Source organism: Mustelus asterias, chromosome 23 (assembly GCF_964213995.1).
Source record: "Mustelus asterias chromosome 23, sMusAst1.hap1.1, whole genome shotgun sequence".
Classification (NCBI taxonomy): domain Eukaryota; kingdom Metazoa; phylum Chordata; class Chondrichthyes; order Carcharhiniformes; family Triakidae; genus Mustelus; species Mustelus asterias.
This window is the reverse complement of record NC_135823.1, coordinates 39,926,794-39,951,772: the sequence shown is the minus strand read 5'-3', so window position 1 is coordinate 39,951,772 and position 24,979 is coordinate 39,926,794. Positions and strand designations below refer to the sequence as shown.

The 24,979-nt window shown below is 43.4% G+C and overlaps 1 protein-coding gene across 1 annotated transcript; it reads right to left on the bottom strand.

The window, feature by feature from the left end:
• Positions 1-781: 781 nt before the first annotated feature.
• On the bottom strand, positions 782-24,235 carry LOC144510426 (uncharacterized). Its single transcript, XM_078239874.1, has 5 exons — positions 24,173-24,235; positions 22,732-22,792; positions 19,806-19,902; positions 9,731-9,815; positions 782-6,618 (listed from the first exon to the last, which is right to left on the bottom strand). Exons 1-5 carry the CDS (start codon positions 24,233-24,235, stop codon positions 5,920-5,922), a joined length of 1,005 nt encoding a protein of 334 aa, XP_078096000.1. The 3' UTR covers positions 782-5,919.
• Positions 24,236-24,979: the final 744 nt, after the last annotated feature.

The window sequence follows — 24,979 nt, the reverse complement described above, 5'->3', positions numbered from 1 at the left end:
TCAAGGTGCCTCAAGGTCTGACCAGTTTCCTGCAGCAATTTAGATACTACAGGTTTTAACTCTTTGTGTAATGTCTGTGCCCAAAGTCAGTGCCTCTTAATGTCCTTTCCCAGAGTCCATTTTGTGTGCCAGGTAACCATTTTGTGTCCATTACTTTGATTTCACTCCAACAAAACAAATAAACACACTCAAATTAACTTAGGGACAAATTAAAAGAGGCAGCTCCCCAAAAGGAGGGGAAACAGCCCGAACAAAAAACAAACTCAAAAGGAAACTTAAAACATTAAATCATAATTGTGATTGTCGGGGTCGATAATATACCCCAGCCCCTGCAGTGCCCAGCGGGCGTGGAAGGCGTCAACTGCGCCTGTGGACACCGCATGCTCCCTCTCCAGGGACACCTGACCGCGAATATAGCCGCGGTAGAGGGGCAGACAGTCATGATGGATGACCCCGTCGATCACCCGCTGCCTGGACCTGTTGAGTGCTACCTGTAAATCCTTTAGAAATCCCGGTGAGTGCTATTAAACAATTAACATAACAAATTAGGTCTAAAGTGGAAGGTTGCATTTAACCCATTCCTAACAGCTGTACCCTCTCTGTGAAATGGGCCTGGGAAGATAAAAAGTGGAAAATTTCTTATGCTTGCTCCTCCATTGTACCTTCATAATAAAATCAGTAATTTTATGAATTTGTGCTCTGTTCCAACAATATGATTTTGAGAATTCCTTGGAATAAAAGATAATTAACTCAGGGAAGAAACTAAACACGGTATACATGTTAATGTCTTTATTTGTGGTGACGAGATACATAATTGCAGCAACATATGTTTTATATACATAAACCCCATCATAGAAACTATACAGATATCTTAGAAACAGCGACTCAGTAGAAATATGGTTAGGTGAATATAGTATTACTATAAATGAAATACTTGGAAAATTATCAATAATGATAATCATTTTAACACAATAAGCAAAGTGCACAAGCTCCTAAATATCCTCCCATGGGACTATGTACAATTCAAGTCTACCATCCATTGAGAATAATTAGATCGGGTGCCCCTCTTCCATTGTTCATAGGAAGCAGCTCCCCCAGCTATGACTGGACAAGATAAGCAGTAATGGCATTGGGCACCAAGCTGTGAGTGGCAGGAGAAAACTTGCTGATTTTAACATCAGGTCTGATTTACACAAGGATGGCTAACTGCTGGCCAAAATGGCCACAGAGTTAGTACATTATTTGTAAAAAATTAAAAATCTGCAAACAAATTATTTTAAAAAACAACAAAATGAACATAACCAGGCTTAAATTGAGCCAGAGGGCAATGTGGTGTGTTACCCTTATCCTTGATTACAATGACTGGTGACATTATGCAATATGTATCCCCATCTCCAATTACAAGAGGCAGGGGATGAGACAGTCCGGATGTGTGACCAGGTTTGGGTGTCAGGACAAATTCTATGGGCCCCCCATAACATTCACTTTCTGATTAAGATATTGTTAGGTTTCTATTGATGTAATATGATGCTAATTTGCATATATGTTTGAGGGTTCCACTTGACTCAAAGGTCAGAAATGTTCAAATCGCAAAAGCTGTTGATGGAGCAGGAAATTCACCCATTCCATTTTGGCTCTGCAGTTTATGCCAAGTTGGGGGAATGGGGGGTGGGATTCAAATTCCCACCCACTTTGTCATGTTATTACCAAAATGGCAACAGTGAAATCTGGAACACCAACCTCAACCAACATCCAGGATTGCTCAGTCCAGGAATTCCCCACAGAGAGTTTAGTGAGCTCAGTGGTGATTTGTCTCACCCTCAGATATTGGAAAGATCACTAGGTCCATTAGGACCCTCATTCGCCATTCCTATCACCACAGTGTTCAGAAATGGAGTGCATTCCCCTTTAGATTCCTGAATTAATTTCCATCCACATCTCCACCTCCACCCTGATAATAGCAGGTTCATAGGAACATGTGGGTAACATGCTAATTAGATTGATATTGTAATGTTTCCAGAGAATGTCTTTCAGTGTCTTAGTTCAAGATCATCCAGTAGGCGCTCCACACATCCAGAATGACATTGCTCCCTGAGTGGAAATTGTGAGTAGAACACAATCCAGTGAGGAATCTTTACCTTCAAGAGAGGAGAGAGTGCGGAGGTGGCAGTAAGGAGACTCCAAAATAAAACATATAATATTGGAAATACTGAGCAGGTCAGGCTGCATCTGTGGAGAGAGAAGCAGTTGACAGACTGGATTTTTATCTTGGAGAAAGGCAGCAGGTGTTGGGAGAATTCCAGACATGGGAGTGGGGGGAGCACCTCAAAAGGCATGATTTTCATTCCAGGGTTGGGGAGAAGGGTGTGCATGCTGGGGTTGGGTCTGCTGCTCCCACAAACAGTTTGCAGGTGCTACAGTGGATGCTGAGTGTCGAGGCAGGCTGATTAAAAGGCCCACCTCTGTTCTCTGGGACTTCGACCCAGTTGTCTTGTTCAATAATAGGCCCTCTAGCATTTACACCCCTTCACATCCCCACCCACTTCCCATGCCCCATCCATGCCAATGCATGCCCACAACCCACTCCCAATGGTCTTTCGTACACTCCATGCAAATCCACCTCTTCCATACACCCTCAATTCCCTCCATGCCAATTCAGAGCATTTCGATACAGAACAAATTGATCCTATAGTAACAATGGCACATTCATAACTTTCTTTAAAAATTGCTGTTACTACAACTCTAGAGTTGTAGCTATTTAGACCTTTAAAGTAGCAAAAGCAGAAACTGTAAGCACCTAACAGAGTCATAGAGGTTTACAGCATGGAAACAAAGCCCTTCGGCCCAACTTGTCCATGCCGCCCTTTTTTTAAACCCCTAAGCTAGTCCCAATTGCCCGCATTTGGCCCATATCCCTCTATACCCATCTTACCCATATAACTATCTAAATGCTTTTTAAAAGACAAAATTGTACCCGCCTCTACTACTACTAATGACAGCTTGTTCCAGACACTCACCACCCTCTGTGAAAAAATTGCCCCTCTGGACACTTTTGTATCTCTCCCCTCTCACCTTAAACCTATGCCCTCTAGTCTCAGACTCCCCTACCTTTGGGAAAAGATATTGACTATCTAGCTGATCTATGCCCCTCATTATTTTATAGACCTCTATAAGAACACCCCTCAGCCTTCTACGCTCCAGAGAAAAAAGTCCCAATCTATCCAGCACGCTCCAGAGAAAAAAGTCCCAGTCTATCCAGCCTCTCTTTACAACTCAAATCATCAAGTCCCGGTAGCATCCTAGTAAATCTTTTCTGCACTCTTTCTAGTTTAATAATATCCTTTCTATAATAGGATGACCAGAACTGTACACAGTATTCCAAGTGTGGCCGTACCAATGTCTCGTACAACTTCAACAAGACGTCCCAACTTCTGTATTCGATGTTATGACCAATGACACCAAGCATGCTGAATGCCTTCTTCACCACTCTATCCACCTGTGACTCCACTTTCAAGGAGCTATGAACATGTACCCCTAGATTTCTTTGTTCTGTAACTCTCCTCAACGCCCTACCATTAACGAGTAAGTCCTGCCCTGGTTCAATCTACCAAAATGCATCACCTTGCATTTATCTAAATTAAATTCCATCTGCCATTCGTCAGCCCACTGGCCCAATTGATCAAGATCCCGTTGCAATCGGAGATAACTTACTTCACTGTTCACTATGCCACCAATCTTGGTGTCACCTGCAAACTTACTAACCATGCCTCCTGTATTCTCATCCAAATCATTAATATAAATGACAAATAACAGTGGACCCAGCACTGATCCCTGAGGCACACCGCTGGTCACAGGTCTCCAGTTTGAAAAACAACCCTCTACAACCACCCTCTGGCTTCTGTCATGAAGGCAATTTTGTATCCATTTTGCTACCTGGTTCCCGTGAGATTTAACCTTGTGCAACAACCTACCATGCGGTACCTTGTGTAAATAAAGATAGGAATACTGACAAAATAAATCTAAGAAAACAAAAGTTATTAATCAAGCATGATTTTCCTGTTTCAAGAAGCCAATGGAAGTTTGAGCTCTGAGTCAAGTTGGCTCGGTTGGGAGCCCAGACTTCTATTAGTTTGTTGAAACAAGTACACACAAGGGAAAACATCGCTTGATTGACAGCCTTTTTCTTAGATCAATTTGTCAGTGACTGAGTGTACACTGGGTGAATTAACATGGAAGTTCTGAGTTGGTATGGAGGGTATGAGGGGTCATTGGGGGTGGATGGGGGAACATGAGTTAACCTGGGGGCATGGGTAAGACCTTTGAAGTTAAAGAGTCAGAGTCATACAGTACAGGAGGCCCTTTGGCCCATCAAATCTGCACCGACAAAACTACACTAAATCTACTCTAATCTTTCCAGCACTTGACCCTTAGCCTTGAACGTTATGACATTTCAAGTACTCATCCATGTATCTTTTAAAATTTGTGAGGTTTCCTGCCTCTACTACCCTCTCAGGCAGTGCATTCCAGACTAGTGCCACCCTCTGGGTGAAAATGTTTTTCCTCAGATCCCCTCTAAACCTCCTGCCCCTCACTTTAAAATTATGCCCTTCATTATTGACCCTTCAGCTACTTCCTATCCATACCCCTTATAGTCTTATACAACTCAGTCAGGTCCCTCTCAGTCTTCTCTGCTCTAAAGAAAACAATCCAAGCCTATCTAGCCTCTCTTTGTAGCTCAAGTGCTCCATCCCAGGGAATCTCATTTGCACCTTCTCCAGCGCAATCTCATCTTTCCTATAGTGAGACAACCAGAACTGTACACAGCACTCCAGCTGTGGCCTAACTAAAGTTTTGTACAGCTCCAACATAACCTCCCTGCCCCTATAATCTATGCCACAACTGATAAAGGCAATTGTCCCATATGTCTTCTTAGCTACCTATTAACCTGCCTTGCTGCCTTCAGGAATCTGTGGACATTCGACCCATGATCCCTCTGTTTCTCTGAGATTCCTAGTCTCCTGCCATTCATTGAGTACTCCCTTGTCTTGTTAGTCCTTCCAAAGTGCATCACCTCACACTTTAAGGTTAAATTTCATCTGCCATTTATCTACCTATCTGACATATTAAGTGTTCATCCACTTACCTTTTAAAAGTTGTGAGGTTTCCCACCTCTACCACCCTCCCAGGTAGTGCATTCCAGACTGTTGCCACGCTCTGGGTGAATATAGTTTTCCTCAGATCCGCTCTAAACCTCCTGCCCTTCACCTTAAAATTATGCCCCCTCATTATTGGCCCTTCAACCAAGGGGAACAATTGCTTCCTACCCCTATATCTAGGGGGTCTGTATCTTTCTACAAACTAAGACCTTCCTTCTCACTGTGACTGCTTTGATCTTTAAAATGTTCCATCATTCCAGACTATGGTTCACAGAAGGATGTGAACTACATGTCCTTGAGAAGTTGGCCTAACATCTAAAAAATTGCAGGGGGGGTGGGGGTGTGCAGTTTTAGGAATGTTTACCCCCCACAAAGGAGTCAGCCTGGTTTAGAAAAAGAAACAGAACAGGACACAGATTACGGTCTGAAATTTTTGAACTCGTGTTGAATTCACAAGACTGTAAAATGCCTGAACGATTGAGATATAGGCACTTTACAGAAACTCTGTTTCTCTCTCCATAAATGCTGCTTGACCTGTTAAGTATTTCCAGTCCTTTCTGTTTTTTATTTCAGATTTCCATTACCTGCCGTATTCTGTTTCTCAAGTAGCTAACACTGGCTCCAGGGATCCAGTTGATATGCTCAACCCTAGGACATGGTCATAGTGAGGACACTGCATGCAGAGTCACTGTGGAAGCTGCTGCTTCTCTGAATGGTCATCCTGACTCAAAACGTTGGCTCTGTTCTCTCTCTACAGATGCTGTCAGACCTGCTGAGTTTCTCCAGCATTTTCTGTTTTTGATTCAGATTCCAGCATCTGCAGTATCTTGCCTTTATCTGCTGCTTCTCTACTGGTGCTAGACAAATTGGGGCTGTCATCAGCCTCAATTCCATCAAAAATTGGGGCCACTTCTCTCTTCTCTGTCTGGCATCGATTGGTTGCGTTGAGCCGGAACCCAATCTTTGCAGGCACCAGGCCGTGGCTGATATCAGATTGAGAGAGGGTGCAGTATTCATCGCTGTAACTGTACCCACCATCTGAATCCTGGGGCACTATGGACAAGGCAGCATTTGCCAGGTCCTCAAACAGCAACCAGCTCTCAGTCCTATGTTGAACCTCAACTGGCGCAAAGGGCAGGTTCCCACTCAAACCAGAAGTGCCACCACAATATTCCAGCTTTGAAGTGGAATAAAAACTTTTGCTGGACTCAGTGTAATAATTCTTCTTTACATACATGGCATCTGAATCAAAGTTTTGTTTTGTGCTGTCTGGGTTAATGGGTGACATGTGGTTAATTGGAATGGGCTTTAGGTAGGAGATGTTAGAAACAACTTCAATCCTGGGATTCACTATCACTATGCCAGCTTCATCTTCCAGCGGCCTCTTCATTTCTCTCATCTCCTGGACTGGGCTTCCACCAGCGTTTTGATGAATGATTGGTTGGCCTTTGTGGATCCATTCCTGAAATACATAATCAAAATTAGATAGTATTTCCACATCTTAGTTCTTCCCTTCTCTTGCAATGTTGCACAGGCCTGGTCATCATTTTTACCAATTGGTGCAGCTATTGAGTAGCTAGGCTCCCCATTCTCATCCCACTTCTAAGCTGCCTCCTACTTGGTGGGAAAAATCTCTAATCCCTGCTCTACGTGCCCCACTGTTGTGTTTCCTCCTCCCCCCGACACACACACACTTACATCATAAAAATAGGGATCAGAAATTATCTATATGCAAACTGATGAACTGCAACTTAATCATGCAGTACCAGGGTGCTAATACTCTGCCCCCAGTGTTAGCCTCTAGGACAGTTTGATACATACAGTTTGACTGACCATGTCTCTCACAGCCCTTCACTTTTTCTCACTGTCCTCAATTTAAAACCTCCATGATCTTTTTTGTGATCATGATAACCTCTTCCTTCCCTATAACTCTCAGATATCAACACCAATTCAATATTGGTCTCTTGTGCATCCCCTATTTGCTTCATTCCACTGCTGGCCCTTCTTCCAGGGCCCTAACCCCAAGCTTGAATTTCTCCCTAAACTTCTCTGCCACTTTTTTCTACTGTTAGGAAAACAAAGGTAGTTTTATGGCATTTATATTTGCATTGGTAAGCATTAGAAATAAGGTATAGTTTTCATTGGATTTAATTTTATGTTTCTGTGCCTCGAAGGATAAAACCTATAGTTAGATAAATGCTGGACAAAAGTGTTTGAATATATGGTTAAATTCCAGCTGTGATTCTATTGTGCTTAGAGAGGGTTACGGCATGAAAAATAAATAAAAGGCATAAGCATTTGGCCATTGCTTAGCACTGTAAGGTAGAAAAGCTTTTAAGTCTTAGTTTTAGCTGGATATATTGCAGTTGGGTACAGGACACTGGGGAGTGAATATCTCTCAATCTGGCAGGAGAAGCTGGACAGGACAAGGGAGTTGCAAAGATGCGGGCTTCCTAAGGAACAAATTGCAGTACAGATAACCAGGGGATTGGGACAGAAAGAACATCTTAAGACAACTGAAGTTAAGAGAACAGAGACTAAGGTATTGTTCAGAAGAATTCAAGGAAGAGTAAACAAAGCGTTCTGAGATAAAGTGACAATTGCAGTAACCAGTTTTAAAATGGGACAGCAGGATTAAGAGGTAAATTAAATGTATTATGCCATTTTACTGGAGTCTGGGAATTGAGAGTTAAAGCAATTGTGGGCGACACTGTGGTAAGCATTGCTGCCTCACAGTGCCAGGGACCCAGGTTCGATTCCGGCTTTGGGTGACTGTGTAGAGTTTGCACATTCTCCCCTTGTCTGTTTGGGCTTCCTCTGGGTGCTCCAGTTTCCTCCCACAGTCCAAAGATGTGCAGGTTATGTGGATTTGCCATGCTAAATTTCCCCTTAGTGTCCAAAGGTGTGTAGGTTAGGTGGATAAACCATGGTAAATGCGCAAGGCTATGGGGATAGGGTGGAGGGGAAGCCTTGATAAGATGCTCTTTTGGAGAGTCGGTGCAGACTTGACTGGCTGAATGGCCTCCTTCTGCATTGTACAGAATCTATGATGTTGAACAGTTTGGGCAGGATTTTCCGGCCACCCTCGTCCCAAAACTGGAAAAAACCAAGGTCAATGAACTTTACATCATCCCCCCCCCCCCAAAACTGGAAAAAACCAAGGTCAATGAACTTTACATCATCCCCCCCCCCCCGCCTGCTACGATTCCTGTGACAAATGGGACGGGAAAATTCACCTCGTTGTACAGCAATCAAGACAAAGAAATCCAAAAGGGATTAGTGTAATTCCTGGACTGGATTCACTGTTTAAAGTACAGGTACAGCGGAAGTTTTATTTAAAATTTGGAAAACCTGGACTGGATTTCAGAATGCAAACAACTAATGAAAGCATTATTGTGACCAAAGATTTTAAAGCATTTTTTTGGGGGGAGAAGTTTGGAAACTCTCACATCACAAACACCTGGGGGGGATTCTGAGGAAAAATCCACAGACATTCACTTAAGGTTCAGAGTGAAGAGTGTATTTGACTATAGGCATCTTGTGTGTTTAAAGGAACATTGTGTTACTGAGACCGTTATAGCTTAAGATAAGTTTTGCCTTAAAATCTGCATGTAGTTATTGTATTATAATCCAATTTTTCCATGTTTAGCAAATTTTTGTTTCTTGTCGTTAAAACTAATTAGCAGTTTTGTGACTCTGTTCCTCCATGTTTTATGAAAAAAAAGTAAAAGTTATGGTTTTTTGAGCCAGGGTTCCATTCTGGCATCTTCCCGCTCAGTTATAAATACTGAGCCTTCTTACCAACCCACCAGTAGCCAGGTTTGTGTGGACCAGATGCCTGGGACTTCCCCTCTGAGAGAATGGTACCTTACCATAAGAGCATAAGATGTAGGGGCAGAAATAGGCCATTCGCTTATTGAGTCTGCTACGCCATTCAATAAGCTCATGATTGATCTGATATAATAATCCCCAATTCCACTTTCCCGACATATCCTCATAACCCTTGATTTCCTTACTAATTAAAAATCTGTCTATCTCAGCCTTGAACATGCTAAACAATCCAATTCTGAGACCCACTGCGGGTAATGAATTCCACAGATTCACTACTGCCTGAGAGAAGAAATTCCTCCTCATCTCTATCTTAAATGGGCAACTCCTTACACTGAGAATATGCCCTCTGGTCCTAGACTCTCCCACAAGGGGAAGCAACCTCTCAGCATCTACCTTGTCAAGCCCCCTGAGAATCCTATATGTCTCAATAAGGCTGCCTCTCATTCTTCTAAACTCCAATAAGTACAGGCCAACCTACTCAAACTCTCCTCATGAGAAAATCCCTCCTTACCTGGGATAAACCTATTGAACCTTCCCTGGACTGCCGCCAATGCCAGTATATTTTTCTTTAGATAAGGGGATCAAAACTGTTCACAGTATTCCAGGTGCGGCCTAACTAATGCCTTGTATAGTTTTAGCAAGACTTCCCCATTTTTATATGCCATATACCCAATAAGCTATGAGGTCTGGGGGAACGTAACCTCAGTTGTGAGTGTAATTCTATTGAGCATTAGTGTCTTTACCTTAAAGTCTCCATTGTGTTCACTGTAGAGTGGCTGGAAAAAGGTGGCTGGATTTGGAACATGAATCCATACCTTATTTGCAACACTAAAAATAGATTGAAATTAAAGCAGAAATTAACAATTTATATCATTTGGATAATGCGGCTGGTGAAAAGGAAATTTTGATACTGACAAGATTGGAAGATGCAGAAAATGTGTTCATAAATGAAAAGAGCAAATGGGAGAAAACATAAAGGGTGGGATTTTCCTCCCCCTCTGTGACGTGTTTCGCAGCGGCTGGAGGTGGCATGCCATTCACTGGCGGTGGGATCTTGTGGTCTCACTGTTGTCAACAGGATTTCCCATTGAACATACCCCTTTCCTCCAGGAAACCCATGGGGATGCATTGTTGGCAGGATCATAAATGGAGACCAGGCGTGATGGCTACGCCAGGGAGCTCGGAGGCTCTTGAAACCCCTGGATGGTTGTTGACATCGCTGGGCACTGCCAATCTAACAGTGCCCAACTGGCACTGCCATTGTGCTAGAGGCAGTGCTAAGGGGGTGGGGCCTGAGTAGGGGTGGGGAACACGCTACCAATGAGGAGGAGGGATTCCTGATGTCTGTGGGGGAGGGAGGGGGTCTGCCAGTGCACTGTGACATCTGCACATTGTAGCGAGGCTCACTGGGCCTCTCAGAACCGGTGTGAAACCCACCACTCTCCCAAAAAATGACTAAGTGTGGGACAATTATGGTCCAATCCGCACTGGACAGACTGGTGCAGATCACTCCAGTTTTCTTGCCCTTACGATAGTTAGTCATTTTTTGAGAAAATTTTGCCATCGTTTCCCCTGGCTGGGAATCTAATGATGTGGAGATGCTGGCATTGGACTGGGATAAGCACAGTAAGAAGTCTCACAACACCAGGTTAAAGTCCAACAGGTTTATTTGGTAGCACTAGCTTTTGGAGTCTCAAGCTCCTTCATCAGGTGAGTGAGGACTTGTGTTCACAAACAGGGCATATAAAGACGCAAACTCAATTTACAAGATAATGGTTGGAATGCGAGTTTTTACAGGTAACCAAGTCTTAAAGGTACAGACAATGTGAGTAGAGAGAGGGTGAAGAAGGGAAAGGGTTAATGTTTTTTTTTGTACTCAATGTATTTTGTACCTAAAAGGTTGAACTTTGTACCTGGAATGTATCACAAACATAACCCTTCCTTATGGCTAGTCTCCCCTTTGTTTATATTGCTCCTGGTAGTAGCACAAGCCATTTGTTCTTGGTTTCATCTTTAACTTTTAGTAGTATAAGCCATTTGTTCATGGTTCCCTTGCTTGTTTATATCATTCTGATAAAACAGACAGTTAAATGTAGATGTAGGGTTGTAAGTCTTACTTTTTCCGTAGGCTTGTCTATGATTTAAACAAAGGAAGCAGCTATCAAATGGTAGAGTGCGAGAATGGCCGTTGGAAGGAGGACTCCCACTGGGACAGCTGCAATCGCACACAGTCACTTCAAAGGAAAGGCCGCGGGAAGAGCAGGGGACCAGAGGTGGCACCTTGACTACAACGACCAGGAGAATTGTGCTTTATGACCCAAGGATACCAGATGGTCTCTAACCATGATCCAGAGACTGTCAGAAGCTGTTAAAGGAACTATAATTTATGATCAAGGACTGTTAACTGGACTTTACTTCATGACTTGTATTGGGAACCCTGATGTATAAAGGTCCACACTTCTTGTGTTCAGAGAGAACTTTGGCTTCCGCTTTCAAGGGGTCAGGTTCTCCCTCAAGCTTGTGAGAATAAAGCCTGACTGTATCTTGACTCATACCAGCCTCAAGAGGTATATTTACCGACTTCATTTGGTGCCGAAACCCGGGAGACCCCCGGATCTGTTTGCGGGGACTCTGTTTGCGGGCTCAGGTTGAATGGCCACAACCTGGGTACTGGAATAGAGTTCTGAACCTAATAGGGTGAGTCAAACTACTGTGGGCTGATCATATGTGATGAGAGTGTGTGAGAGTGAAAGGCATCTGAACTGAACACATACGGACAAGGAGGCATTTGTCTGTTATGGATTCTCAAGTGAGTGTAAAGACTGGAGAAAAGTTGCCTGAGGTGTGATGTTCAGACGTGAGTGAGAAAGAAACTGTGTGAGAGAGAGACTGTCTAAGTGATCACCGGAGTAGAAGTAAGCTTAATAATGTAAGCTTAATAGTGTAAGCAGTGGTACGGAGGGATTTGATCACCCCTGACAGGTAACACCGGACTGTGATAAGAGCGACCTAGGAGTGGGAGAGCGAGAAGGGAGAATAGAAGGCTCCAGGTGGTGAGTATAAAACTTATCTGTATTATGGTGGGATCACAAGCACAAAGACAGTGGGGACTTCCGGAATCCCTGATAAATGAGTGTATGACTGAGAGGAACAAATTCATTAAACAGATGAGAAAAGGGGGGTGGAACTTATCCTGCCCCCTGGGCCAACAGCATAAGTGGTTGGATAAAGAGAAACATGACAAAGAAAATAGGAGTATTGTTAATACATCAGTTAGCTGGACTAACTGAGCAAGTAGTCGCCTCTATTCAGAAGTGGAGTGAGGATAAAGAAAGGATTAGGGAGTTAGAATGCAGAGTAAGGGAACTGGAGAAACAAAACCAAGTATTAGAAGAAAAGCAATGAAGAGGGGAAATCATTCCTCTACCTCCTTATGAGTCCACACAACAGGGACTAAATGCTCTTCCAGAGGAATGGGAAGCGCTAGAACACAACTTAGTGCCAGTAACCCGAGGGGGAACAGATGCACAGCCAAAAGTAAATTATGAACCATTCACCCTGGATGAGAGGCAGCAGATAATGGCTTCCCTGGGTAAATTACAACCTAGAAGCGCAAACACTAAATTCTGGGAAGAATTAGACACGATCTGGGTAGGACACCAATTACACCTGAGAGACGTACACCAGCTGGTCAGGGCAGCCTGTCCAGCGGATAAGTGGAGACAGGTAGCAGGTGGACCCGCCGCTCCTCCAGCACAGGATTATAGTGGGGGACGGTGGACACATGTAGTCGCCCTAACATCAGAGATAGATGCCCAACAGACACCCTTCACCCAGTTTAAGGTAGAAATTCTGAGAGTATTAGGGAATGCTCCCACTAACTGGAGCAGAATGACCACAACGAAACAGCTAAAAGGGGAAGGAGCTTCTGAATGTGGGGGATGGTTGTTCCAGGTACATCAGGAGTGCTCTGGACAAGGAAACCCAGGTCGAGGAGATCGAGCGTCCATCCAGGCTTTTAAGGATGAATTCTTTAGTGTTCACCAAAAACTCCTTAAAATGGGAATTCTCAGTACCCCGAACTATGATGAGTTGGTAGAATGGGCTAATGGCATACCTGGAGGTGGATAGGAGAGATCTTTGTATTTCAGTGTGTTTGTGTGATCTGGTTTCTAGTCAAATGTAGGTGGTTGTTGTTGTATTAAATTGAGAGCAGGAATTGTTGAAGCATTTGTTTGTTCTTGTGGAGTGTTTATTGTGGGTAACAAATGACCTTAGTTTAGCCTCAGGAGAGCTGGGGAGGTGTGAAGACTGTTAAAGATTAAAGTGATAAGATTTCTTGCATTTACTTCTGTTTTGAGTTTTAATTACAGTTTGGAAGAAAGAAGAATAAAAGTGACTGTCTTAATCCAAGTTCTGTATTCTTTTAAATGTTTTACTTACATCTCAGTTTAAGATGTTAAGTTTGAATGAGCGTTGGAAGCTTCTATGTGTGTCTCTGTTTGTTTAACAGAGTTGTTTGTTTTGATGTGATTTTACAACAGTGGGTTTGATACAGAGTTTAGATAAAATTAGAAGGTAAATTGAAATTTCAAAATCAAAGTACATAATTTGAAGTTGAAATAGCCAATTTGAATTTTGAATAAACCTGTGTTTGAATTTTGTTAAGAAAGGATTTAAACCTTGGAGGGAACCATGTGCTCTCTCCTTTGTCTTAAAGTGAAGATTATGAGAGAGTTAGTTGAGAAATTGGGAGAAGAAATTAAGTAATTTTATGGAAAAGTAGATAAGCAAGAACAAAAGAATGAGGTAAATGTACTGTCTATGAGTCAGTTTAAAATATATTAAGTTAGTGAAATGAATCATAATTCTGCTTATTTCAAGTTCCAGCAAGAGATTAATCAATTAAATCTTAGTTGCCAATGCAAATTGCCCTTACAAATGTCTGATAGTTTAATATTCTGTAACTGGTTAAAATTATGTACTGCCATTGGAATTTTATGTGCTATCTATTGTTCAAAGTTTGCCAAATATTGAGCACTGTCAAGCTTAAAATCTAGTCAGTTAAAATCAAACCAAAATGGTTCTGATTAATTAACTAGTGTGCATTGAACTTACTTTGGTTTTGATTTTTTTGCCTGGTGTTTTCCTCGAGTGCGGGGGGTTTGATCTGGGGCTCAGTTTAAAATTGGAAACGGATTGGATTAAAGGGGTTTGGATATCACAGTTATGGTGTGTAAAGTATGATACAGCTGCCGCTTGATTATTTTTATTATACAGTATAGCACTGCTATATAGACCCAAAAATAAAATCAAACCCTGAAAAGCCTTCACCAATTTTGTATAATATAGTTATATATTGTAGGTTGTGTATTGATAAAACATAATTCTGTAGGAGCTTCCTGTTTTCCTCGCCATACAAATAATTAAACTAGAGATAATGTCGGGGTACATTATATAAAGATTGGAGCTGTATTGGATGTGATTTTAATGGGGAATGCGATGTTTTTTGATGAGATTATATACAAATGAATAGATGTCCAACTGCAGCCAAAAACCAGTGTAAAGTGTTATTTAATTCACACTAAGCTTTCTATGGAAGGGGGGTGTGTAGTTAACTGTATAATGCACTAGCTAAAGCCATACAGATATCGGGAAATTGTGAACAGAGGTATTGCCCACTATACTGATGAAATTAAGAATTACCGGTTTACTCTGTTAAACAAACCGGACAACCGGATTAATCCCTTATGAATTAATGACAGAATGGGTGATGATGTAGGTTCACTAAAAGGTGAATTCAGGAGATATGTGTTGGAACTAAGCACCCAACTAAAAGGGATGCACAATTTGGTAAAAGACAATCCGGAGCAAAGAGACACAGAGAGAGAGAGAGAGCTTGAAATACTCCCTGACGGGCGGGAAGTTGTGTCCAAGTAAAAGCACTACTTGACAAACCTGGGTTCGCCCCTAAATGGGAGGGCCCCTATAAAGCTAAAATTGTGTAGTGTGCTTAATTCACAGATATGTGAAACAGTTGACCTCCAAGCAAGCTGAACAGGTTCGCGGGCAGTGGCGCGCAGGCGGTATAGCCTTTGGACCATTGTATAACGGTCGCGCGGGTTATTAGTTAAGTGATAGGATGATTTTCTTGCTGCTTCTCATGACCCTTGCCCTGCTAGTTACGGAGGGGAAATATAGATGGAATTGTGTAGACTTGAGGATAGAGCATCGCAAGCATCTCTGTAACGATGGCTGTCTATTGTAACCTTCCGACACATGCATGTAATGTGGTGTAATTTTTGGTGTTTAGCTGAGGAACCGGGATGGATCTGTACCCGGCAACAGCAGAGGGCTCCGGAGGATGTGTACATCAACACGAGATTTGGTCGATCCAAGCGATCATTGTACCAATCCTCTAAAATCCGACCCTATCACATGAACACTTTCATGTATATGTCTCACTTGTATGTATTGCAGTCAAAATTTTGAGCAAGTGCTGGGTCTGCTTACATATTCCCATGCACGAAGGAAAGGGGGGGAAAGTCCTTTATTCCCTATCCCTTTGTCAACTCCGGGAATGGTAGAGGGGATTTCGAATCAGAATGGAACCCACGATGGGACAAGGAAAGTGACATTTAAAAACCCCATCAGGCATGTTGTGAAAAACCAACAAGGGGGGGATCTATCTGCTTGGTAAGAAATGGAACCATACCTGTGGGCCTCAGCTACTGTACCCAGCAGGTTAATGTCATCAGTGGTGCCTGGGCTTTGGTGCAAGAGATTACAATCCATTGCCCCACTGCTGATGTCCTGGTCAGCCTCTCCTCTACTTATATGAGCAGCATGACTGCATATAATGGTACCTGTTGTGTCTGTGGAAACAATCCTTGGGATTGGGTAGGATCGTGTTATTTAGCATATGTGGTACCCTATATTCACCATTAGTGAGACAGAACGGTTCTTTATGATAGCTTTCCCACTTTATGGGACAGCAAAAGCAGCTCAGGAACTTATACACATGGCCTTGACCTTGGAGAGAATTGCAAATGAAACTAGAGACAGGTTCGAGGAGGTGAGCACAGCCTTCTCTGAAGTATCAGCCGAGATTGTAGCTATCCGGACTGTTGCTTTATAGAACCAATTGACACTTGATTATGTGTTGGCTTTCCAGGGAGGAACGTGCGCTATAATTGAATCCGAATGCTGCACGTATATCCCAGATGTTTCGGAAAATATAACTCGTTTGGCAGATCATATCAAATGAGTGACGATGACAATACAAGGTGAAGGGAACCAATATCATAATTATAACCCTCCGGGATGGCTGGGGCAATGGTTCAGGTCGTGGGAATCATATCTGAAGCACGGGTTAATTGTATTAATTGTCATTCTCATTGCTTGTTGTATTTATATGACATTATTGAACAAACAGCCTGAATTATACCGAGTGCAAGTGTCCAGGCAGAAGGGGCAGACTTCCTGATGAAGGATGTAGGCCCATATATATTGGTAACATTTGGCTCTGAGTTGGTCATGGGGCCATGTTTGCACTTGGCCTCTGACCAAAAGGGGGGATTGAAGAAGGGAAAGGGTTAATGTTTTTTTTGTACTCAATGTATTTTGTACCTAAAAGGTTGAACTTTGTACCTGGAATGTATCACAAACATAACTCTTCCTTATGGCTAGTCTCCCCTTTGTTTATATTGCTCCTGGTAGTAGCACAAGCCATTTGTTCTTGGTTTCATCTTTAGCTTTTAGTAGTATAAGCCATTTGTTCATGGTTCCCTTGCTTGTTTATATCATTCTGATAAAACAGACAGTTAAATGTAGATGTAGGGTTGTAAGTCTTACTTTTTCCGTAGGCTTGTCTATGATTTAAACAAAGGAAGCAGCTATCAAATGGTAGAGTGCGAGAATGGCCATTTGAAGGAGGACTCCCACTGGGACAGCTGCAATCGCACACAGTCACTTCAAAGGAAAGGCCGCGGGAAGAGCAGGGGACCAGAGGTGGCTCCTTGACTACAACGACCAGGAGAATTGTGCTTTATGACCCAAGGATACCAGATAGTCTCTAACCATGATCCAGAGACTATCAGAAGCTGTTAAAGGAACTATAATTTATGATCAAAGACTGTTAACTGGACTTTACTTCATGACTTGTATTGGGAACCCTGATGTATAAAGGTCCACACTTCTTGTGTTCAGAGAGAACTTTGGCTTCCGCTTTCAAGGGGTCAGGTTCTCCCTCAAGCTTGTGAGAATAAAGCCTGACTGTATTTTGACTCATTCCAGCCTCAAGAGGTATATTTACCGACTTCAGAGGGTCAAGCATAGTTTAAAGAGGTGTGTATTGTCTCCAGCCAGGACAGTTAGTGAGATTTTGCAAGCCCAGACAAGTTGTGGGGGTTACAGATAGTGTGACATAAACCTAAGATCCCGGTTGAGGCCATCCACATGTGCGCGGAATTTGGCTATCAGTTTCTGCTCAGCGATTCTGCATTGTCATGTATCGCGAAGGCCGCCTTGGAGAACACTTACCCGAATTTCAGAAGAAGTTTCAGCCTCTGATCTTGGGGTAAGTGTTCTCCAAGGCGGCGTTCACGACACACGACAACGCAGAACTCTTGCCACTCGGCCAACGTTGTCTATCTGATATGCTGCAGGAAAGGATGTCCTGAGGCATGGTACATTGGGGAGACCATGCAAACGCTATGACAATGAATTAATGAATACTGCTCGACAATCACCAAGCAGGAGTGTTCCCTTCCAATCGGGGAACACTTCAGCAGTCACAGACATTCAGCCTCTAATCTTCGGGTAAGTGTTCTCCAAGACGGCCTTCACAACCCACGACAACGTAGAATCGCTGAGCAGAAACTGATAGCCAAGTTCCTAAAAACATGAGGACGGCCTCAACCGGGATCTTGGGTTCATGTCACACTATCTGTAACCCCCACGACTTGCCTGGGCTTGCAAAATCTCACTAACTGTCCTGGCTGGAGACAATACGCATCTCTTTAATCTGTGCTTGGCCCTCTCTCCACTGACAATGTCTGTACCTTTAAGACTTGATTACCTGTAAAGACTCGCATTCCAACCATTATCTTGTAAATTGAGTTTGTGTCTTTATATGCCCTGTTTGTGAACACAAGTCCTCACTCACCTGATGAAGGAGCGAGACTCCAAAAGCTCGTGCTGACAAATAAACCTGTTGGACGTTAACCTGGGAATCTAACATACGGAAGCAGTTTCAGGATAAGGCTACCAATGAGGAGAGGGGGTCCTGATGTCTGTCGGTCTGACTGAGATGAGGAGAAATGTTTAAGAATAGAATCCCTGCAGTGCAGAAGGAGGCCATTTGGCCCATCGAGTCTGCACCGGCTCTCTGACAGAACATCCCATCCTCACTTCACTCAAAGGGTTGTGAAATCTTTGTAATTCCCACCCCAGCGGCAGCGGGACCATTAACAGCGAGAGAGCAGCAGTTGTTTGTTTGGGTTTAATTTCAGTTCGTTTGTTTGGGTTTCATCTCAGTTTGGGTTCAGGGAGCAGTCGGAAGGCGGAGCAGAGCACTGTAATTGTAACTGAAAAAAAAACCTGAAAAAGTGACGTCACAGGAGAACCGTGACCTGATTGGCTGGTAGGAAGTCTGTGCTAAATTTAAAACTGCAAAACCAATTAATAAATTAATTAACTAAGTAGAGATGGCTGGGCAGGTGATGTGCTGTAGCTATATGATGTGGGAGCTGGCAGATCCAATTGCAAGCTGTAGTGATCACATCTGCAGCAAGTGTTGGTTGCTTGAATAACTTCGGCTCAGAATTGATGAGCTGGAGTCTGAGCTTCAGACGCTGCGGCACATTCGGGAAAGGGAGAGTTACCTGGATGCTTTGTTTCAGGTGATAGTCACATCCGGTGGATTAAGTACCTCTAATTCAGTCAGTGGTCAGGGACAGCAGCGTGTGACTGCAAGTGAGGCAGGTAGAGGGATCCTGAATTCAGGAACGGAGGAGCCTCAGCTCTTGACCTTGTCTAACAGATATGAGGTACTTGCTCCCTCGTTGAATGTTTTTAAGGCAAAGATAGATAAATTTTGAACAGTAAAGGAATTAAGGGTTATGGTGATCTTATTGAATGGCGGAGCAGGCTCAAGGGGCCAGATGGCCTACCCCTGCTCCTAGTTCTTGTGTTCTTATGTTGTTATCATTGAATATATTTAAGAACTCAGGCAGACAAGTTTTTGATCTCTCAGGAAATCAAAGGATATTGGAATGTGGAGTTGAAGACCAGGATCAGCTATGATCAAATTGAATGGTTCGAAGGCTCAATGGTGTTCTCCTGCACCTATTTCTTATGGCCTGTAGAGAGCTGTAATGTGAAGGAAACACTACTACTAGCATGATGGGAGAAAGGCCTCTTCATTGCTGAGATTAGTGCATTTCTAAAGGATTGGTACCTGACAGCGTCAATCACTAATCACTTGGAGATTGTTACTGGCTCCAGTGAGCACTGGGATAATTGTTACAAGCTCCAGTGGCACTGCAAATAAACTGTTACTGTTTACAGTAACACTGGGAGAAACTGTTACCGACTCCTGTGATATTGGTAAAGACAGTTGCTGGCTCCATTAATGCTGGGATGGCGTGATCAACTGGGAAAACTGTTACTGGTTAAAGTGGGACCTGGGATAGACTTTCTGGCTCCATTGACACTGGAATCGACTGTCACTGGTTACATTGAGCACTGGGCTTGACTGTAACTGGCTTCAGTGTGCATGTTGGAGAGACTGTTACAGGTTGAATTAAATAGACTTACCATGCATGAATCCTGAAGTACATAAATGTGAAAATGATGACAGCCAACAGTAGTGGAACCAGGACAAGAAACAACTGTTTGGTAGGATTGCCCAGAACTTTAAAGAAAAAAACAGAAATAGAGTATTTATTGTTGGTAAATCACGGGACCAACTCCACAGGACAAAATAGGTCATAACTTCTGATGGGGTGGCAATTGAGTCAAATTGCCACTCTGCTTATAAGTACTTATTCTAAACTGCAAGTGATCGTATCTCACCCATCCTTCTGTTTCAGGCCAGGCAGACTCTGGGCAGTGCAGCACAATCCTGGGGACTAATGTTTAAGGGCTGCAGAGTTAAAGGAAGGAAGTCATACACCTTGTTTACAGCAGTTGGTGTCAGGCCTGGGGTTGGCTAGGCCTTGATGGAGAGGGGAGGGATCAAGTCAGGCTGGGCTTGGGGATGAGAGCCGGGCATGGTTGGAGAGCCCCTATTGGGGGTGGGGGAGGAGTAGACTCCTGAGAGTTGGAACTGCGAGTAGGTGGGGGGGGGGGGGGGGGGGGGAGGGTGCAGTGGGGGGGGGCGGTGGTGGGTGGTCAGTGCAATAGTTACCCAGAAGTTGTAAGAGATTTTAATTCTTATAACTATTGATGTTACCGAACCATCCGAAGTTTGCAATTTAAATCGCATTTTCAAATGGCTCCCAGTGCATGGCAATTGCTCAGGCGATGTTTGCACCACAGGTACAGCACATGTTAGATGCATAGTAACGTTCCCTTTACACTGTTCCACAACTAATAAATTACATATTTTGTAATAATATGATCACTTATTTATTGAATCATCTTTGTCAGCCTTAATTAATGGTATCTTACAGCGCTATCAAAACCCAGGAACAATTCCCATTCCATAAACTCAGCCCCTTGCCCCAGACTTCGGTGGTCAGTTAATATACGATAGGCCCACATGAGTTAGCTCTTTCTGCTTCATATAACAACTTTTAATTTATTCACAGGGTATGAGCATTGCCAGTCAAGCCTGTATTTATTTTTTACCCTAATTGCCCTTGAGAAAATGGTGGTGGTGAGTCACCTTCTCAAACCACTGCAGTACAAGTTGTTGGTACTCCCACAGTGTTAGAGGGAAAAGTCCAGGATTTTGAACAAATGACAGTGAAGGAAGAGTGATATATTTCAAAGTCGAGGTGGTGTGTGACTTGGAAGGGAGTTTGCAGGTGGTGGTGTTCCCTTGCGACTGCTGCCCTTGTCCTTCTAGGTTATAGAGGTCGCAGGTTTGTAAGGTGACATTGAAGGAGCCTTGGCAAATTGCTCCAATGCATCTGTAGATGGGAACACACATGTACCACTGTGCATCTATGGTGGAGGGAGTGAATGTTTAAGGTGGTGGGTTGGGTGCCAGTTAAGCAGGTTGCTTTGCCCCGATTGATGCCCAGTATTTTGGATCACTCATCCAAGTAAGTGGAGAATATTCTTTTTTACTCCTGTCTTATACCTTGTAGATAGTGGAAAGGTTTCAGGGAGTCGAAAGATGAATTACTTCCCACAGAATTCCCAGCCTTTGACCTGCTCATGTAGCCAAAGTATTTTTGTAGCTGGTCCAGTTAAATTTCTGGTCAGTGGTGATCCCAGGAGTGTCACGGAGTAGGTTATTGCTGAGTAAGTGTCACTTAATGGCACTGTTGATGACACCTTCCACCACACTGCATTGAACTGATGGAGCAGTAATTGGTCAGATTAGATTTTTCCTGCTCCTTTGTGGACAGGATATACTGAGGCAATTTTCCAAATTGTTGTGTAAATGTTGGTGATGTAATGGTCGCTGGAACAACTTAGCTAGAGGCACTGGCTCTTGTGCACATCTCTTCAGCGTCACTGTCGGAATGTTGTCGTGGCCTGTACTGTATCCCATACCCTCAGCCTTTTATTTGTGTCATGTAGAATGAGCGAGATTAGTTCAAGATTGGCATCTATGATAAGGGGTAGGCCATTTAAGACCAAAGTGAGGAGGCATTTTTTCACTCAGAATGTGGTGGATCTTTGGAATTCTCTACCCCAGAGGGCTGTGAAAGTTTAATTGAGTGTTTAAAACAGAAATCCTTAGATTTCTGGAGACTAATGACATAAAGCGAAATGGAGATTGTGACAGCTCCCCCTGATTTGCATGAGGAATCACTGATTGACCTCCCTGTAGAACTCATTGAAAACGAGCTCTCTGGGAATTGGTAATTAACCAACCAGGTGGAGCTTGTATACCGAGCCCTGTATCAAGCAGGCCCCTGAGTAGGTCCATTATTCCTTCTGTCCGGGTTGGGGCCAGTTGTGTTCACCACAGGCTTGTGGTTTTTGTTTTACTTTATTTTGTGCAATTAAAGCACTGTTCCTTTACAACTGACTCCTCGAGTTATCATAGGGATAATGCAGGAAAGTGGCATTGAGGTAGATGATCAGCCATGATCTATTGAATGACAAAGCAGGCTCAGTGGTCACAAGGCCTACTCCTGTTCCTATGATGGGGCCCTCAAAAGAAAGGGACAATGAGCCATCCACTCAGCATAACTAACTGAAAATGGTTCCAGAAAATCTGCAGCATCATCTTTTGTACTGGTATACTGGACTCAGTGATCCTGGAGAAGGAGTGTATTTGTGGAATCCACCCTCTTGTTTGTTGTCTAAATTGTCCACCCAAGATTCGTGGCTGGATTTGACAGAACTTTGACCTCAACTGATGGCTGAACAGAAAACCATCTTGATGTCTGCCAGCTATCTGAAAGAGAGCCACATGTTCCATTCCCTTTGCGGTCTCAATCCAGTAGAGATGACTAAAGAATCCCCAAGCAGATCTTCTATAGGGAATTGTCTCAGGGCAAACAACAAACATCAGGTGGTCAGCACAAATGATCCAAGGGCACCCTAAAAAAAGCCTTACCAACTTCTGCATTGCTGACCACCTCTCTTGGGCCAATCAGCTGCAATGTTTTCACATGTAGCTGCAAGCAGTGAAATTTGGTTCAGCATGCATTGAGGACCATCCACTCACAAATTCATAAAATATAGCATAGCCAGAGGAAGGCCAGAGATGGTGTGTCTGCAGAAGCAACAACAATGACAATAGGGACTGGCAGTTAAGTGGATGTCCATGCTGGTTCACATTGGATTTTTCAGTCACAAGAAGACCCACAGAAAATTAAGATTAGAACTTGAGCATACTTGAATAATGAGAAGTGTACCACAATAGTCTCAATCCAGTTCAACGTGATAGGAGTTTGGAGTAGTCTCTGCTCAGAAACTGAACTGGACTAATCATATAAATACTGGGGCATCTACAAAGCACAAGTATGGAGTGTGATGGAATACTCTCCACTTGCCAGGATGAGTGCAACTCCAACAACACTCAAAGCTCAACACCATCCAGGATAAAATAGCCCATTTGTTTGGCACCCCTTACGCCACCATGGTGGCAGCACTATGTACCATTTACAAAATGCACTGCAGGAACTCACCAAAGCTTGTTAAGCAGCAGCTTCCAAGCCCATGACGCTACCATCTAAAAGGAAGAGGTCAGCAGACACATGGGAACACCACCACCTGGAAACTCTCCCCCTCAAATCACTCACCATCCTGACTTGGAAATATATCGCCATTCCTTTACTGTCACTGGGTCAAAATTCTGGAACTCTCTCCCTAACAGCACCATGCGTTACAGAGCACTCCCTCTGTAGCAAGAACATTCTTCCTCCGATAAGGAAACCATAACTGCACACAACTTTCCAGGTGTGGTCTCACCAAGGCTCTGTCTAGCTGCAGCAAGACATCCCTGCACCTGTACTCAAATCCTCTCCCCATGAAGGCCAACTTACCATTTGCCTTCCTCATCACCTGCTGCACCTGCATATTAACTTTCAAAGACTGGTGTACAAGGACCTCCAGCTCTCGTTGCACATTCCCCTCTCTCAATCCATAGCAAGATAATAATCTGCCTTCCTGTTTTTGCTACCAATGTAGATAACGTCACATTTATCCACATTATACTGCATTTGCCATACATTTGCCCAATCACTCAACTTGTCCAAATCACACTGAAGCATCTCTGCATCTTCCTAACAGCTCATCCTCCCACCAAACTTTGTGCTATCTGCAAATTTGGAGATATTACATTTTGTTCCCTCATCTAAATCATTAATATATATCGCGAATAGCCGGGGTTCTAGCTCTGATCCCTGCAGTACACCACTAGTCACTGCCTGTTATTTGGAAAAGGGCCCATTTATTCCTACTCTTTGTTTCCTCTGTCAACCAGTTTTCTATCCATCTCAATACACCACCATCATCCTGCGCACTTTAATTTTACATGCTACTTTGCATTTTACTTTGCTGAAAGCCTTCTGAAAGTTCAAGTAAACCACATCCACTGGCTCCACCTCATCAACCATACTAGTTACAGCCTCAAAGAATTCCAGTTAGAATCATAAAATCCTTCAGCGCAGTAGGAGGCCATTCGGCCCATCCAGTCTGCACCAACCACAATCCCACCTGGGCCCTATCCCCATAATCCCATGCATTTACCCTAGCTAGTCCCCCTGATACTAAGGGGCAATTTAGCATGGCCAATCCACCTAACCCACACATCTTTGGACTGTGGGAGGAAACCGGAGCACCCAGAGGAAACCCACGCAGACACAGGGAGAATGTGTAAACTCCACACAGACAGTGACCCAAGCCAGGAATCGAACCCGGGTCCCTGGTGCTGTGAGACAGCAATGCTAACCACTGTGCCACCCCATTGATTTGTCAAGCATGATTTCCCTTCCATAAATCCATGCTGACTCTGCTTGATCCTGCCACTGTTTTTCAAATGCTCTGTTATTAAATATTTTATAATGGACTCTAGCATTTTCCACTACCAACATTAGGCTGACTGGTCTATAATTCCCTGTTTTCTATCCACCTCACTTTTTAATTAGTGGGGTTACATTAGTTACCTTCCAATCTGTAGGGACTGTTCGAGTTTATAGAACCTTGGAAGATGACTACTATTTCTAGGGCCACTTCCTTAAGTACTCTGGGATGTAGAATATCAGGCCCTTGGGGTTTAATCGGTCTTCAATTCCATCAATTTCCCCAGTACTATTTCCTTACTAGTAGATTTTCTTCTTCTCACTAAACCCTGTGCTCGC